General features: G+C 43.0%; 2 protein-coding genes across 38 annotated transcripts in view; one reads left to right on the forward strand and one right to left on the reverse strand.

The window, feature by feature from the left end:
* The window catches only part of RBBP5 (RB binding protein 5, histone lysine methyltransferase complex subunit), a 174,567-nt gene that overhangs the window by 129,905 nt on the left and 27,916 nt on the right, over window positions 1-16,746 (forward strand). The window lies entirely within an intron of this gene.
* Window positions 1-16,746, reverse strand: part of NFASC (neurofascin) — a 187,600-nt gene that overhangs the window by 23,816 nt on the left and 147,038 nt on the right. For 20 of the 34 annotated variants that reach the window (XM_073319968.1, XM_073319973.1, XM_073319969.1 and 17 more), the window contains 2 exons: window positions 5,733-5,897; window positions 1,534-1,650 (listed from right to left, as the gene is read on the reverse strand). The exons of 10 other annotated variants lie outside the window; for them this stretch is intronic. In XM_073319968.1, coding sequence (XP_073176069.1) covers window positions 1,534-1,650; window positions 5,733-5,897 — 282 coding nt within the window. 4 more of the 34 variants (XM_073319997.1, XM_073319980.1, XM_073319992.1 and 1 more) reach the window with 2 other exon arrangements.

Here is a 16,746-nt window from a genome sequence, read left to right on the forward strand (position 1 = left end):
CAGAGAATGAACAGATTGGTGAAAGTCTAATAGCCCAAGCTCAGACAGCCCTTCCTTCTAGGGGTGCTTGTGGTATATGCTGTAGCCAAGACAACTTTCAGCCTCTGTGTAAGACGCCTGGCACTAGTATAAAGAGGTGGGAAAGCTCTTTGAGTCCTTTCTGACCAAAGACAGAAGGGATCTGGTTGCTCCAGTGGCAAGGGAATCTGAAAGAATTAAATGGAAACCAGCACTACCGTTTGTATGAGCAGTTCAACTCCACTGCGGTTTGCAAATGGCAGCTGAATAAGTGCAGTTTTCCAAGATATAGGAGCACCTTTAGACCCTTTTGGGTATCGACAGTAAGAGGTCTCCTGGGGAGTTTTCCTGAAAGGAGATTTGGGAGGCGCCATCTGATGATGTGAATATCCCAGATCCTGAAATCCTTACTCAGGCACAACTCCCATTGGAGCCTGTCCTGAGGAGGGACTTCAGCATCTGGCCTCATGTTAGGCGCAAGCTGTGTGTGTTTAAGATTTCTCTGCAGTGAACGGGAGTACTAGGGATGGAAGAGACCAGCACGCGAAGCTCCGAGAAATGCATTGCATTCTACTATGTTAAGAGCAAGAATTAGGGAGTTGAGCGCCTGATGAGAATTGCAAATTCTGGAGTATGATGCAGAAGGGAAGAAGATAAACTAATTTCCGTAAACCAGTACTGTGAACTGCAAATATTGCTTTGCCTCATAATTAAAGGTGTGGAAGCCTTACAGAGGGAACAGGTACTGTCTGGCAATCGAAGGGATTCTAAGTAGCATGTGAGTTCATCTCTAGAACAGTGTTGTAAACAAAGTTAGATCACTGTCAAGAATTAGAAGACTGTTTAAATTCATACCAGACATTATGAAATGTTCGGGAAATAGTAACGTACACTGTTTGCATCTATCTGCCTATTGACACCACAAAAGCAATATTTAAAAAACAAAAACAAAAAAAAACCCTGACAGGTGCCAGCTTTGAATTTCCAGGCCAGATAGAGCCCTGTAATTTTATGAGACAATGGAATCTATTATACAGGAGTAACTGATCACAGGTGATTCTGCCCTTTTCATTCCAAAGCAGGTACATTTTTTTTTTTTTTTTACTGTTGTGCCATAGATTATCTATTAAAAGTATTCATTTTCCTCTCCTTAAGAATTCGTTCCCAATTTGGTTGGTCTTTTTCTATAGCCCTTAATCTCATGACAAGCTGCAGCCCTTACAGCTTCCTTTGCCCTGCTAATTCAGAATGCATGGATCTGAACCCTCCATTGCAAGAAATGAAAGGAGAAGGTAATTACATTTAGAAGAATGGCAAAACACACAATTCCAATGCATTCTTAGTGGCAAAGAGAATCCTTTGCAATTTCCCCCCAGGAACAGGCTGGACAGTAGGTTTCAATACACTGCAGTTAGTTAATATTGCTTAAAGGGGCTCTTTCAAACCTTGAGAAACCTTATAGGATCTCTAATGGTGTAACAGCCCTGCGGTATCTCCACGCGGTCTGATGCTTACTGGTGATATACTCAACCACAAAGTCAGTTCCAGCAGAAAAATTGTGGCTCCAGGTGATGTTTGCCCAGTTACTGTTAGTGAAAGCTTTTACGTTCCATATGGATGATCCATTCGTGGCTGGTGGACAGGTTAGAACAGGTGTTAGTACTTTGGATTATACACACATGGACCTTAACCTCACATCTGGGTTTGACAAACTATTTCAAAGTTGTTATGAATTATAAAAGTTAAAGCCCCTTGCATTAGTTGGAGGATATGCCCTCCTAGCTAAGTATGCTACACTGCCTAAGGCACGTTTTATTCATTGGCAGATTCAGAACCTGGCTGACGTCTTAACTCTGAACCTTCAGCCTTGTGGGTGAGTTTAGAATCAAGAGTGTGAGTGCATCACAGCCTGTGTATTTAGGTAACTCCGTTCTTAAATTCAGAGAGGCTCTGCCTCACACGATTGATAGACTAATGGCTGTATCATAACTACTGTGCTCAAGCTAAAAGAGTGCCTAACCCAAGGTGACAGAAGCATGCATCAATTCACGGGCTCACTACCACAATCTAGAGGAGGGACTGGGCAAAAACATTTCCATGTTAATAGTCTGCAAACTACATGTTGGATAATGCAATCAAGCTGTTCCTAGCAAAAACACAAGTGACTTTCAAGTTGAGGAATGTCAACATTACTTTGGAGAGTGAGTAAACACCTCTTTATGTTAAATGACAGGTTTCAGCGTAGCAGCCCTGTTAGTCTGTATCCGCAAAAAGAAAAAGAGGACTTGTGGCACCTTAGAGACTAACCAATTTATTACTGTAGCTTGCACCTGCAAGTGACTTAGGGCTGGTCTAAACTGGCAATTTACAGCACTGCAACTTTCTTGCTCAGGGGTGTGAAAAAACACCTCCCTGAGCGCTGTAAAGTGCCAGTGTAGACAGTGCCCCAGCGCTGGGAGCTCCGCCCCTCGTGGAGGTGGTTTTCTAGAGTGCTGGAGAGCTCTCTCCCAGCGCTCTGCCACGACCACACAATCTGTGTTAAAGAGCTGCCACGACAGCCCTTTAGCGTTGCCAGTGCAGACTAGCCCTTAGAAGAAATTACATTGTGATGTATACATGACACATTTCAGAGTAACAGCCGTGTTAGTCTGTATTCGCAAAAAGAAAAGGAGTACTTGTGGCACCTTAGAGACTAACCAATTTATTTGAGCATGAGCTTTCGTGAGCTACAGCTCACTTCATCACTTCATTTTAATTCTTAAAAAATGGAAGATTTTTCCATAATATAAATGGATTGCAAAAGGGCATCTCTTTATCTGATTCTTTAGGGCCGTGCAATCCCATTGGATGGACAATGTGGAGCCATGACAAATGGAGTAACTAGAGACTGCTGCAGGAACCCTGCCCCAACAAATCACAATCAAGGCCCCAAGCCTGTGAAGACTCATACTTGTGGTTAGCTTTATGTGTGTGGGTGTGTAGACCCATGGAAGTCAATGAGACGACTCATGTACATAAGTGTTTTTGCAACACTGGGGTCCAAGTGATACGCTGTCATAGCTGTTCCAATGCAGCATAGTGTTGCTAACTCCCATCATTTTATCATGCACGTAGACATATATTGGTGTTTTTTTTTAAAGCCCAGCTGCTGTAGTCAGGTGATTGCAAGAGAATTTCAGCTTTCAGTTAAAACCAAAAGTGAGTTTCTTTCCCTTGCCAAGAAAAGCTTGAAAACATGCACCGAGTGCAGTCTAAAGGTTCTGAAACCAAAAAGGCAAACGAAAAAGAGCCCCACATTTATTATTTAAATAAAATCCTCATGACTTGCGGGGGTCTCACACAAGATTTTTGAACGGCTGGAACTGACAATTCTGGGAGTGTAGCAAGTAAAATTTGGGGATATGGCCAAGGAATAAGAGGATGGAGTCAAATGAGAGAAGAGTTTCTTGACATGTTCCTGTTTCAGAACACAGCAGTTTCTATTGACTGCTACAAAGCGAGATAAACTCAACCAGAGTATCAGTCACCAGTGAGGTTATTTGGGCAGCATAGGAGAGGACTGTTAATGTTTCAAGGATCATTGTGTGGGTGAGTTCTTGTACTAACATTAGAGCATACTGGACCCCATTCATCTCATTCAGTGACTTCCCAGAAGCAGAAGAATGTTGTAAAAGGCTTACATTTTTTTTTTAAATGTGCAGTTTCTGCATTTCATGCTGAGTTAGTGATAATGGCCCATTTTCACAATTTTTTACTTTAAAATGGTTTGCATTCTGACCATACAGCTTAACATGTTCTCCAGTTTTGAATTTCATAATTCAAAATTCATTTCAGCTGAAAATCGATTCACTTAAAACAAAACAAAACAAAAACTTGCAAAAATGTTGATTTGGTCATTTTGTGGAAACCTAACAAAACCCACATACTTTCAAATCATGAGATGATGGCCCAGAATTTGTTTCCCTCCTCTTAAAAAATGGTGCATTACTTTGTCACAACACTGGTAACTGCATTAATACATGACCTTTCTGCTTATGTTCTGGTGCGTGGTTTGAGACAAACACTGCTGATTTCTTCAGCTTGTTGTGTTGCTATGAGTCTTTTTCAGAGTCACCTTTTCTGTATTGTGGTAGTACGCACTGCTTCTGTGATACTGCCTATTTGCAATTACTGAGAACATTTCTCATGTAGTAATTTGTCTGAGACCTTTCTGGTAGCAGATCCCTTTATGCAGCTTGGTTGTGGAAATCCTGCATAGGCACTAGGCAGCAGAGTCTGTCTTTGGCCTGGTGTGCATGAGAAAGTTGCATCTCTTCAATGTAAATTGATCTGGTTAAACCAGTCCAAGCCCCTTATGGATGTTCTTACTTCATTTTAAGAGTAGCTTATTGCAGTGTGATTAGCTAATTTCAGCTCAATTGATATGTGGATGAATAGACAGGGGTTTGCATTGGTTTAACATCTTGAGTTAAACTGGTGTAACTTTATCATGTAGACAAGGCATTTAGCTACTCTAGGAGCTAGAGAGAATCATAGAATATCAGGATTGGAAGGGACCTCAGGTGGTCATCTAGTCCAACCCCCTGCTCAAAGCAGGACCAATCCCCAATTTTTGCCCCAGATCCCTAAATGGCCCCCTCAAGGATTGAACTCACAACCCTGGGTACAACAGGCCAATGCTCAAACCACTGAGCTATCCCTCCCCCCAAAGCATGGGTTCTGTCTGCATCTAGCAACCCCCATAAAGAATCCTCTTCGTTTTCATTACTAATTAGTGTGATGTTTTTCCTCTCTCAAGAGGAACAACAGGGATTTTTTTGCACGTGATCCTTACCTGTACAGTTGTCTAGTTCATAGTTAAGCTGAGTCTTAACTATGAACTATTTTGATTGTATTAGCTTCTGCCACAAGCTTAGTGCACTTTTTGGGTAAGTGAATACAAATGATAATGTAGTCATTTATCAGTAAGTACCAGTCTATCTATCAGAGATGCAATTACAGTAACTTCTTTTTTAAAAAGCAACAGAGACCTCTCTCCATTTTCCCCGTCAATAGATTAAGGATATTTAGAATCCTGTTACATTAGAGAGTCCATCCCCATGTAAATGCAGGATGTAGTCCTCCCAGCAGAGACACATGATAAATTGATCCTGGCCCAAAGATGGAACTTGTCTGCATCCTGCAATTTTAAATACTTCCCCAAATTTCCCATGGGCTATAGATCTAGATTGCACTACAAAGAGAGTGGTCAGCATAAACCAACAGAATCCCATGCACAATAATGGGTCTGCTAGCTCCGTTGCTCTGCTTGACTTGATGTGGAATTCTCTATAATAATAATAATAGAATCCCTTTTCTGAGATGGTAATAGAAGATTTAATAATACTTGGTGACCTTCTGTATGGTCTTCCACCTAATTATTTAAAAAGTTTTGCATACGTTCATTAAAATCACACCACTCCTGGGAGGGTGACATTATCCCCACTGTAAAGATGGAGTAACTGAGGCACAGTGAGTTAGATTCGAACCCAAACCCCTGTGCTTTGACCCCTAGATTCCCACTGATTTCTTGTTAAGCCACCCGCAAACCACTAAGAAGTTCCCCACTTGTTGGGTTAAATTCCATCCACGGCTTGTTGTTTGAACCTGAGTACGGACATGAAATAGGTGACAGCTACAGTTAGTGGGGTAGAGGAAATGGGGAAGCGTAGTACCAAACTCCCGCTTAGTGGTGGCTGTTGGAGCACTCTGCGTAGTGGCTGCAGTGCCGGAGACGGTTGTCGTGGTTGTCGTGGTTGTGGCTGCGGTGGTGATGGTGGTTGTGGCGATGGCTGTGGTGCTGGTCAGACTGACTGTAGTTGTAGGCAACAAGGTTGCAGCTGGGAGAGGGAAATGTAGAAACTGCCGTTTTAGAAGAGGTTATATCCTTAGCTCTTTCCATCCCCAAAGGCTAAATGCACGCACAAGAGGGAAAGCAGAGTGGCGTGGCATGACACAGAGAGAAATAGGAGTTGGTGGGAGTGGGGGAACAAACCGAACCATCTGAAATGAGAGAATGAAGCTTAGTTTTCATTTTCTTTCCATGTGCACATTGCAAGCGACAGTCACGCGCTTCAGCGCCAGCAGAGGTGGGTGTGTGGGGGCCTGGAATCTCTTGGATAAAGACAGACGCAAAAAATTCTGTAGGTGAGTGACAACAAACATGTGAAAAGCAGCAGGAAGTGGGTGAGCTCAGGCCCCAAACAAATAGCCCCCAGTGTTGTTCTGGGCTGGCTGTTGGTTTTATTCCCTTTCCCGTGGCTTAACAACTTGCCTCTCTTTTCAGCTGCTCTGCCTTAAATCACCACTACCACCTCTACCCCTTTTGGATTTAAACAGCAAGAACTGGCATCACTGGAATGAGAGAGAGAAAAAAAAGTGACCTATTTATGTTCTCTTGGAAGATGAACAGAAGGGCCAGTTTCTGCTCCCCACTTTACACCCAGTGTAACTGAGAAGAGACTTTAGCTCAGAGCAGTCAAGTCCCCTTTAAATAAGATTTAGCTCTTAACAAAATAGAATAACCCAGTTTGTCACAGACTAGGCAAAGCAAAATTCAATTAGCTTAGCCCACCCTGAACTAGACCAACACCATTTCTGAGCTGACAGCAGTCTGCCTGCAGCCACTTTACCTGTTTCCATTCTAGCTCATCTTAAAGATGCTGGAGACTGTTGGCGCTGAAGAGGCATTTGTAGGACAGGGGATGCAGCTTTCTGTTTTAATCTAGTGGGGGATGACTTCAGCTTTGCCTCCCCCACCTGCCTTTTCTATTTATTTATTTAAGATGAGGTTTGCATAGTCTAGGTTTTCTATAAACCCATTTTCTCCTCACTCCATCCAGATCCCCCTTATGCTGTATTTCAGAAGAGAAAAAGGGATCTAGGATACACCCCTTTCTCTCCTAGTCCATCAATAGTTGTGATGCAAATCTAAAGAATACTGAACCCTATCGACTGATGGTCCAGTAGGTGGAGATTGGTGTTTTTTTCTGTGCTTGACACCACAGGCTGAGTTACGGTATTTAAGAAATCCTTTCACTTCTTGGATTTGTCTACACACTTTGAATAAATCAGGACCCTAATCCTCAAAAGATTTGAATGGGAGAATAAAGCCAGTGCCTTTAGCTAGGTATATGACTGTAGATGGCCCTTGTTAATAGGAATCACTGGGTGAAATCCTATGACCTGTGAGGTGCAGGAGATCAGACAAGTTGATCACAATAGTCCCTTCTGGCCTTAAAATCTATTACAAATGTAGGTATGAGGGTTATTTTGCTATTTGTAGAAGCGTATCCAAATGCTCTTAGCTATGAATGAAGGTCAGGCCATGTGAAATATTTGCACCACCACTTGATAACCTAAACCTCAGAGGGTTATTGCCTTGGGCTAAATTTGGATTTGATCTAAAATTAAACAGCACTTGTCAGAGTAATTCATCAAAAATTTGCTTTGCGATCCTTGTGCTGAAGTATCCTAGGTTTTTATAAAATTCTGCTTTGCTTATTTTTGTGATTTGGTGACATGAAATGCCTCTCCTGGTTATGAGTGAGAATTAGTAGAGGACCTATTTTAAATATGACCTTTATCCAAATAAAACCAACTTTAGGGGAGGAGTCTAAAAAGACTGCCCAGAACAAAACCAGGTCTTTGCCACTTCCTTGTTTTCACTTTACCTGGGTATGCAGTTTGGCAGGTCTTGTGCCCAGGTAGACCCCAGTTGTTTTCAAAGGGGCTCCCTGAGGACCCAACTGCAGGACTAGGGCCTTATTTTGGTTCTTGAAAGAGATGCTTCTTTGCACATGACTCTGCTGCATTCCAGGGTCCCTTGTTGCTTAAGAATCAGGATGTGCCTCAGTGGGCTTCCCAGAGGCCCATAGAAGGGTTGTGTGCACGTATTATGTACGTTGTTGGTTTCAAAGCAGCTAGACCCAAAGAGTCCCACCCACAAAATATTTGTAAAACCAGAACGTTTCTGGTGGTCCAGAAATTAGACTTGTAAGAGTTCAGCGATGGAATAGAACTGTTAAATCACTCAGTGCATCTCCCTGCCAATTTCCCCTTACAGCATGTCACACCGACACTGAAAATCCCAGTAAACCACTCAAACTGAAAAGGAAACAAAACAGTTTACAGTATGCAAGCAAGATAGTGTGTCTTCCCTTTTCACAATAGCGTGTCAGCTACAGACCTTTAGCACTCAGACACAAACACAGAACTACAGCCAGTGTCATGCACAAGCACAGCCATCAAAAGCCTTCTGCCATCCCCTTGTCAAAGGTTTGACTGATGTTGGTGAAGAAGCAAGAATGCCAAAAAACATGTGAGAGAATCCAGAGAAAATGCCATATATCAGAAAGAGAGCTCAAGTCAAAGAACCACAGAACTTGTGTTTGGTGCCATATGAGACACAGAATAATAAAGCCCTTTCTTATTTGATTAGGCTACCAGAATACGAGTGCCTCTTTGAGAGGAGAGGACTGCTATTCTGCAGTTCTGCCTCTTAACCATTATAAGATCAGGGGTGTTTTTTATGCCCTGTGGCTATAAGGTACAAAAGCCTGAACTGGGCTGAGAAAAATTAACAGCACTATCTCTGCAGATTCCTTGCATTTTTCTGAAGCTCAACAGAGCAGTGTGGCTACTGGCAATATTAACTCAATTGACCCTAAAAGGACAACCCTCTGAATATAGAATTTTGAACACACACGATGAAAACATCCAGAGTAGGAACCAATATTAGCTAATGAATTCTCACAACTTTCCTGTGAGGCACCCTTTTCCCATTTTACTCAGGGGGAAATCAAGGCACAAAGAAGTAACTTGCTCAAGGACAGAGGAGTCAGTGGCAAAGTTGGCATTAGAACTCAGAAGTTCCTGCCTCCCGGTCCTGCTTTCATACCGCTAGAGTGTGCCTCCTGCTAAATTCTTAAAGGTCTATTTTGTACCCAATGCACTTCTAGGGATTTAGGGTCTGGTCTCCCCTCAATGCCCCTTTCTTGGTGCTTGGCTTACTGACCTTGTATGAATGGCTCAGCACTGTATTATGCTGGCTGGTGTGTGTTTATTTACTCATCCTCACATTAGGCTATGATCCTCATGTATTTAAAAAACAACAGGTGGAGTGCAGTTAGTAGAGTGGTCCTGCTGCTGGAGGTGTCCTTCACACGCCAGGGTGATGGTCTGTTTAATAACAGCCTGAGCTGTGCCTTTCCGCTTTGGCCGACAGTGATGACATGAAGTATTTGCCCAAAATACTGTAACACCGTGATAGTTCCATTGGCACAATACCCCAGGGTAGCGCCATCACATTGTATCAGGATAATGCAGTATGCAACTGCCATAAAAGTCAGTGAGAGAGATTCGGGGTGTGTTTGTAGTGCTTATAAAAATGAATCATCATGTCAAGCCTGTGGCAGACTAGGGACAGGTAAATGCAGGGTCCTTAGATCCTGAAACCCCATAGCTCAAAGGGGCCCCAGATGGAGCTGTGAGAAAGAAGCAGGCTATCAGGCAGCAACCCCATGCTGTACCACTAAGATCAAAAGTGAGAGGAAGGCAAGAATCCAGCTGGAGGAGCTGGGAAGGAGAGTGCATCCCCAGGTTTGGGGGATTTAGCCTTAATCTGCCCATGATAGGAACAATGATACAAAGAGAACACCTCATTTGGTTTTTAGTATGAAATGAATCTTAAAGAATAGCTCAGCTGGTAATTTGAGAGGGAGGGGGAGAGGGGACATTTTCTGTCCTTTGAATTCTAGCCCTTAATGAGGGCTGACTCCAGGCTGGAGAAGGATAAAGGGTGACTTTCAGAGAGAATCAGAGCTTCTCTGAATATCAGGAACATTAAAGGCACTGTCGGGTTATGGGCAGACAGGGAGTGAGTCTGAAATGAGTGGCAAGGGGGCAATAAAAGCTACACTAAAGTATTAAACCTTTACAAGTGTCAGACTCTTGGGGATCTCAAAACGCTTTTACACTTTAACTAATCCTGTCCTGATTGAGAATATATTGTTGTACCCAGTTGGCAGAAACCTCAATGGATCCACAGGGAAATTAAGAGTCCAGGGGTGGGATTTTTAGAAGCACCTAATTGATGTAGGAGCACAAGTCCCATTAATGACAGGTTTCAGAGTAACAGCTGTGTTAGTCTGTATTCGCAAAAAGAAAAGGAGGACTTGTGGCACCTTAGAGACTAACCAATTTATTTGAGCATAAGCTTTCGTGAGCTACAGCTCACTTCATCGGATACATTCAATGGAAAACACAGTGAGGAGATGTATATACACACAGAACAGCTGGGTGTTATCATACACACTGTAAGGAGAGTGATCACTTAAGATGAGCTACTACCAGCAGGAGAGCGGGGCGGGGGTGGTGGTGGTGGTGAGAAAACCTGTTGTAGTGATAATCAAGGTGGGCCATTTCCAGCAGTTAACAAGAACGTCTGAGGAACAGTGGGGGTGGGGGGAAATAAACATGGGGAAATAGTTTTACTTTGTGTAATGACCCATCCACTCCCAGTCTCTATTCAAGCCTAAGTTAATTGTATCCAGTTTGCAAATTAATTCCAATTCAGCAGTCTCTCGTTGGAGTCTGTTTTAGAAGTCTTTTTGTTGTAATATTGCAACTTTTAGGTCTGTAATCGAGTGACCAGAGAGATTGAAGTGTTCTCCGACTGGTTTTTGAATGTTATAATTCTTGACGTCTGGGATTTGTGTCCATTATTCTTTTACGTAGAGACTGTCCAGTTTGACCAATGTACATGGCAGAGGGGCATTGCTGGCACATATCACATTGGTAGATGTGCAGGTGAATGAGCCTCTGATAGTGTGGCTGATGTGATTAGGCCCTCTGATGGTGTCCCCTGAATAGATATGTGGACACAGTTGGCAACGGGCTTTGTTGCAAGGATAGGTTCCTGGGTTAGTGGTTCTGTTGTGTGGTGTGTGGTTGCTGGTGAGTATTTGCTTCAGGTTGGGGGCCGTCTGTAGGCAAGGACTGGCCTGTCTCCCAAGATTTGTGAGAGTGATGAGTTATCCTTCAGGATAGGTTGTAGATCCTTGATGATGCGTTGGAGAGGTTTTAGTTGGGGGCTGAAGGTGATGGCTAGTGGCGTTCTGTTATTTTCTTTGTTGGGCCTGTCCTGTCGTAGGTGACTTCTGGGTACTCTGCTGGCTCTGTCAATTTGTTTCTTCACTTCAGCAGGTGGGTACTGTAGTTGTAAGAATGCTTGATAGAGATCTTGTAGGTGTTTGTCTCTGTCTGAGGGGTTGGAGCAAATGCGGTTGTATCGTAGAGCTTGGCTGTAGACGATGGATCGTGGGTGAAAGCTGGAGGCATGTAGGTAGGAATAGTGGTCAGAAGGTTTCCGGTATAGGGTGGTGTTTATGTGACCATCGCTTATTAGCATCATAGTGTCCAGGAAGTGGATCTCTTGTGTGGACTGATCCAGGCTGAGGTTGATGGTGGGATGGAAGTTGTTGAAATCATGGTGGAATTCCTCAAGGGCTTCTTTTCCATGGGTCCAGATGATGAAGATGTCATCAATGTAGCGCAAGTAGAGTAGGGGTATTAGGGGACGAGAGCTGAGGAAGCGTTGTTCTAAGCCAAACATAAAAATGTTGGCATACTGTGGGGCCATGCGGGTACCCATAGCAATGCCGCCGATTTGAAGGTATACATTGTCCCCAAATGTGAAATAGTTATGGGTGAGGACAAAGTCACGAAGTTCAGCCACCAGGTTTGCCGTGACATTATCGGGGATAGTGTTCTTGACGGCTTGTAGTCCATCTTTGTGTGGAATGTTGGTGTAGAGGGCTTCTACATCCACAGTGGCCAGGATGGTGTTTTCAGGAAGATTACCGATGGATTGTCATTTCCTCAGGAATTCAGTGGTGTCTCGAAGATAGCTGGGAGTGCTGGTAGCATAGGGCCTGAGGAGGGAGTCTACATAGCCAGACAATCCTGCTGTCAGGGTGCCAATGCCTGAGATGATGGGGAGTCCAGGATTTCCAGGTTTATGGATCTTGGGTAGCAGATAAAATACCCCAGGTCGGGGTTCCAGGGGTGTGTCTGTGTGGATTTGTTCTTGTGCTTTTTTAGGGAGTTTCTTGAGCAAATGGTGTAGTTTCTTTTGGTAACCCTCAGTGGGATCAGAGGGTAATGGCTTGTAGAAAGTGGTGTTGGAGAGCTGCCTAGCAGCCTCTTGTTCATATTCCGACCTATTCATGATGACGACAGCACCTCCTTTGTCAGCCTTTTCGATTATGATGTTTCTGAGGCTGTGGATGGCATTGTGTTCTGCACGGCTGAGGTTATGGGGCAAGTGATGCTGCTTTTCCACAATTTCAGCCCGTGCACGTCGGCGGAAGCACTCTATGTAGAATCCAGTCTGTTGTTTCGATTTTCAGGAGGAGTCCACCTAGAATCCTTCTTTTTGTAGTGTTGGTAGGAAAGTCTCTGTGGATTAGTATGTTGTTCAGAGGTGTGTTGGAAATATTCCTTGAGTCGGAGACGTCAAAAATAGGATTCTAGGTCACCACAGAACTGTATCATGTTCGTGGGGGTGGAGGGGTTGAAGGAGAGGCCCCGAGATAGGACAGATTCTTCTGCTGGATTAAGGGTACAGTTGGATAGATTAACAATATTGCTGGGTGGGTTAAGGGAATACATTGCTGTGGCCTCTTGTGGCATGTAGTAGTTTAGATAGTTTAGTGTCCTTTTTCTTTTGTAGAGAAGCAAAGTGTGTGTTGTAAATGGCTTCTCTAGTTTTTGTAAAGTCCAGCCACGAGGAATTTTGTGTGGAAGGTTGGTTTTTTATGAGAGTATCCAGTTCTGAGAGCTCATTCTTAATCTTTCCCTGTTTGCTGTAGAGGATGTTGATCAGGTGGTTCCGCAGTTTCTTTGAGAGCGTGTGGCACAAGCTGTCAGCATAGTCTGTGTGGTATGTAGATTGTAATGGATTTTTTACCTTCAGTCCTTTTGGTACGATGTCCATCTGTTTGCATTTGGAAAGGAAGATGATGTCTATCTGTATCTGTACGAGTTTTTTCATGAAGTTGATAGATTTCCACTCCATACGGCTAAATGCAGTGCCTTGCATAATGACAGGTTTCAGAGTAACAGCCGTGTTAGTCTGTATTCGCAAAAAGAAAAGGAGGACTTGTGGCACCTTAGAGACTAACCAATTTATTTGAGCATGAGCTTTTGTGAGCTGCAGCTCACTTCATCGGATGCATTCAGTGGAAAATACAGTGGGGAGATTTATATACACACAGAACATGAAACAATGGGTGTTACCACGCACACTGTAACGAGAGTGATCACTTAAGATGAGCTAATACCAGCAGGACAGCGGGGGGGGGGGGAGACCTGTGGCCATTTCCAGCAGTTAACAAGAACGTCTGAGGAACAGTGGGGGGGGATAAACATGGGGAAATAGTTTTACTTTGTGTAATGACCCATCCACTCCCAGTCTCTATTCAAGACTAAGTTAATGGTCTTTTTGTTGTAATATTGCGACTTTTGTTCTTGTTAACTGCTGGAAATGGCCCACCTTGATTATCACTACAAAAGGTCCCCATCCCCCCCTTGCTGGTAATAGCTCATCTTAAGTGATCACTCTCCTTACAGTGTGTATGGTAACACCCATTTTTTCAAGTTCTGTGTGTATATAAATCTCCTCCTTGTATTTTCCACTGAATGCATCCGATGAAGTGAGCTGTAGCTCACGAAAGCTTATGCTCAAATAAATTGGTTAGTCTCTAAGGTGCCACAAGAAGTCCCATTAAGTTTCAAGAACCTTCCAATAGGACCCGTGTTCTTAAGTCACACAAAGGTGCTTTTAAAAACTCTACTGTAGAGTTTAGCTGGCACAAAATTATGACACTTGGCAGCTTACCTTATTTAGCCACCTATGTATGGTCCCAATTTGCAGGCTCAGTCAAGGATTTTAGCTACTAAGGCCAACAATTTCAAGTGGAGCCTCTGATGTTCAGTGCCCAGTGGGAGACACTTTAGGTCTGGTTTTCAAAGTGCTGAGCATCGACTGCTCTGGTTAATGGGAACTGCAGGTGCTCTGAAATCAGAGGCCACTTTTGAAAAGTTTGCTGTGTAAGCTTCTTAAATGGCAGGGCAAAATTGCACCCACCAAATCTGGAAGCCAACGTATGAAAATCTAGTGCTGATTCGCCCAAGTTCACACAGCAAATCAGAAATAAAACACAGGAGTCCCTCTAGTCCCCCATTTCCTTCCCCCTTGCTCTAAACCATTAGACAACCTACTCTTCCTAAAACATGGGTTCAATAATATGTAAACAACCACTCTCAGCCCTGCAAAGTCACCTCACCATCAACTCATCTGAGGACAATCTAGGCTCTGATCCAAATAGACCCTGAGTTTTGTGACCCGGGCTCTTTCTCTCCTAAGCCGTCCACTGCCACTTCCCTCTATAGATACTAAAGATACTGTCAGAGGATAGAGTCCCAGGGGTGTGGCACAGTTGCTCAAGTAAAATAGATGGAAAATGTAGCAGACACACTGGCTGCTGGAGTTAATAGGCTAATTAATCCAAAGTAACCGAGAGAGAGAGAGAGAGAGCGCGCCGGTACATAATGGTTTCTTCACGGCATGCTGGCTCCACTTACGCTCTTTGTTGGAACCTGCATACGCTAATAAACCCACCACTGTTTGCTCCCAGGATTATTCAGACCATCAACAGGGATGGATGGTTGATAGGAGCCTGCACCCCATTTGACAAACCCATGTGAGGGGAAAGTTTGTCATTAGGCAGATGGGCCGTGTTCTGTGCTACGATCACCACACAAGAGAGTGGGTTTTATTTACCACTCCCCCACTCTTTGCCTCCTTTTGTGCTCCATCGCTAGAGATTCATGGCTCCCTCCAATTCCACTGTGAATTCAAGTCATTTGAAAGCTGGGGGTGCAAGTTCTGCATGTACAGTGAAATATGACCAAACAATGCACACCCATATTGCTCTTTAATTATTTAGGGAAGCTTTTAATGTTCTGTTAGGCTGTAATAACTGCTTTACCCCTGAGCATGTCTATAGCATCAGTAGGCTTAGAGGGAGTTCATGAATTTTTTATGAATTTGGATGGAAAGCCAAATGTATTGCCAAGAGATTTTTCTTCCCTTGTGATATTTTTTTTGCAACAGGAGGAAATGGTACAAAGAAAAAAATTATACTAATTTGTTCCAACTGTAATAACTCTAGAAGATTCAGAAGGACAATCAAGTGATGGGTTTGCATATTAGATGGCCAGATTGAATGGACTGCAAAAAAGAGAAGTCAGCAGTTCTCCACAAGTGCTACATTTCTGTCAATGTCGAATGTTAATGATGGAGTTCTCCCCAACCCCACTCCTCTTACAGAGGGGGAAAAAGGAGAAACCAACCTATATCAGCATTTAGCTGTTTAAAATGTTATCCTTCCAAGCCTGGCAAAAGCTTCCAGTTCTAATCTGTACAATGCACAGACTGTGTTATATGGAAGAAAAAAACTATTTATGGTCCCAATCTTGTACGACCGAAGCTTTGCTATTGACAATAGGGCTACAGAATCCAGCTCTATGTGACCTATCAAATATTTTCTTCCTTCATTGTGTAAATGAGACCCTTTGGGTTTTATAAAGTAATCCCTTCCTTTTGCTTCGCCCATCTCTAGATTTGGCTTGGTAATGAAATAGAAACCTCATAAGGTGAAGTTTTTGTTTTTTGCTTTGATTCCATCAAATCCGTCTGATTTCCCATACACACTCACAACAAACATGAAAACTGTGTGTTGGTCATCCCCCCTCCCCCAGACCCCCCAAAAGGACCATTTTTGAGAAAAAACAGCTTGAGATTAGTCGTAGTTAAAGACAAATTTCACTATTCTAGAGCACCTAAGGGACCTGCAAAATCTAGGTCGCTAAGCAGAGAGACGAGTCTTTAGAAGAAGGTCAAACAAAATTATATTAGAAACCTGTGCTTGTTAGGAAGATAAAGAGCCTTCTAGATCAAATGCAATTTAAATCAGGTGACTCCAACAATCTTCTACTTGCTAGCATGAAACTACTAATCGTATACTGTGGCGCAAGGTGGAGTGAAATTTTAAACTGATACAAAGGCAGGGATTTGTTCTAGTCAATTTTATGTATCATTACTAGTTACATTAGACTAAGGGACAAGTGGTTCTATAACAGACCAGTATATCACAAACTGTTATGGGAAGAAACAAATACCGTTTGCCACTGAAAAGCTAGGAATGCAGTCTACAAAGTATCTGAGCTTAACAAGCACATCATTTCAATTACTAACATGTCTCCTCATTTCAGTTCAAACATAATCTTAGTGGCCACTTATTGCTTATATCGGTAGAATACAAACCAAACTCTGTCAGTCCCTTTGGTCAGTGAGAGCTTTGAACAAACTATTCAGAGGGCAAGACATTCCATCTCACTTCAGCAGTTTGAGAAATATGAACTGCTAAAATCATGATGAAACTGGATGCAATAAGAAGAAAGACGTGATTTTAAGGTTCAACAGGATCCACCAAAGCTAGAAACATTGGTCCTGGCCCAGAGAGGAATTTTAGATCCCTGTTAAACTAGGCTTCAGATGAGCTGTTCCCTGTTTCACTGATGCTATGAAACTGTACGGAAAAAGTTGTGTATGTTTTATATTCA

This window comes from Lepidochelys kempii, chromosome 21 (assembly GCF_965140265.1).
Source record: "Lepidochelys kempii isolate rLepKem1 chromosome 21, rLepKem1.hap2, whole genome shotgun sequence".
NCBI classification, from domain to species: Eukaryota; Metazoa; Chordata; order Testudines; family Cheloniidae; genus Lepidochelys; species Lepidochelys kempii.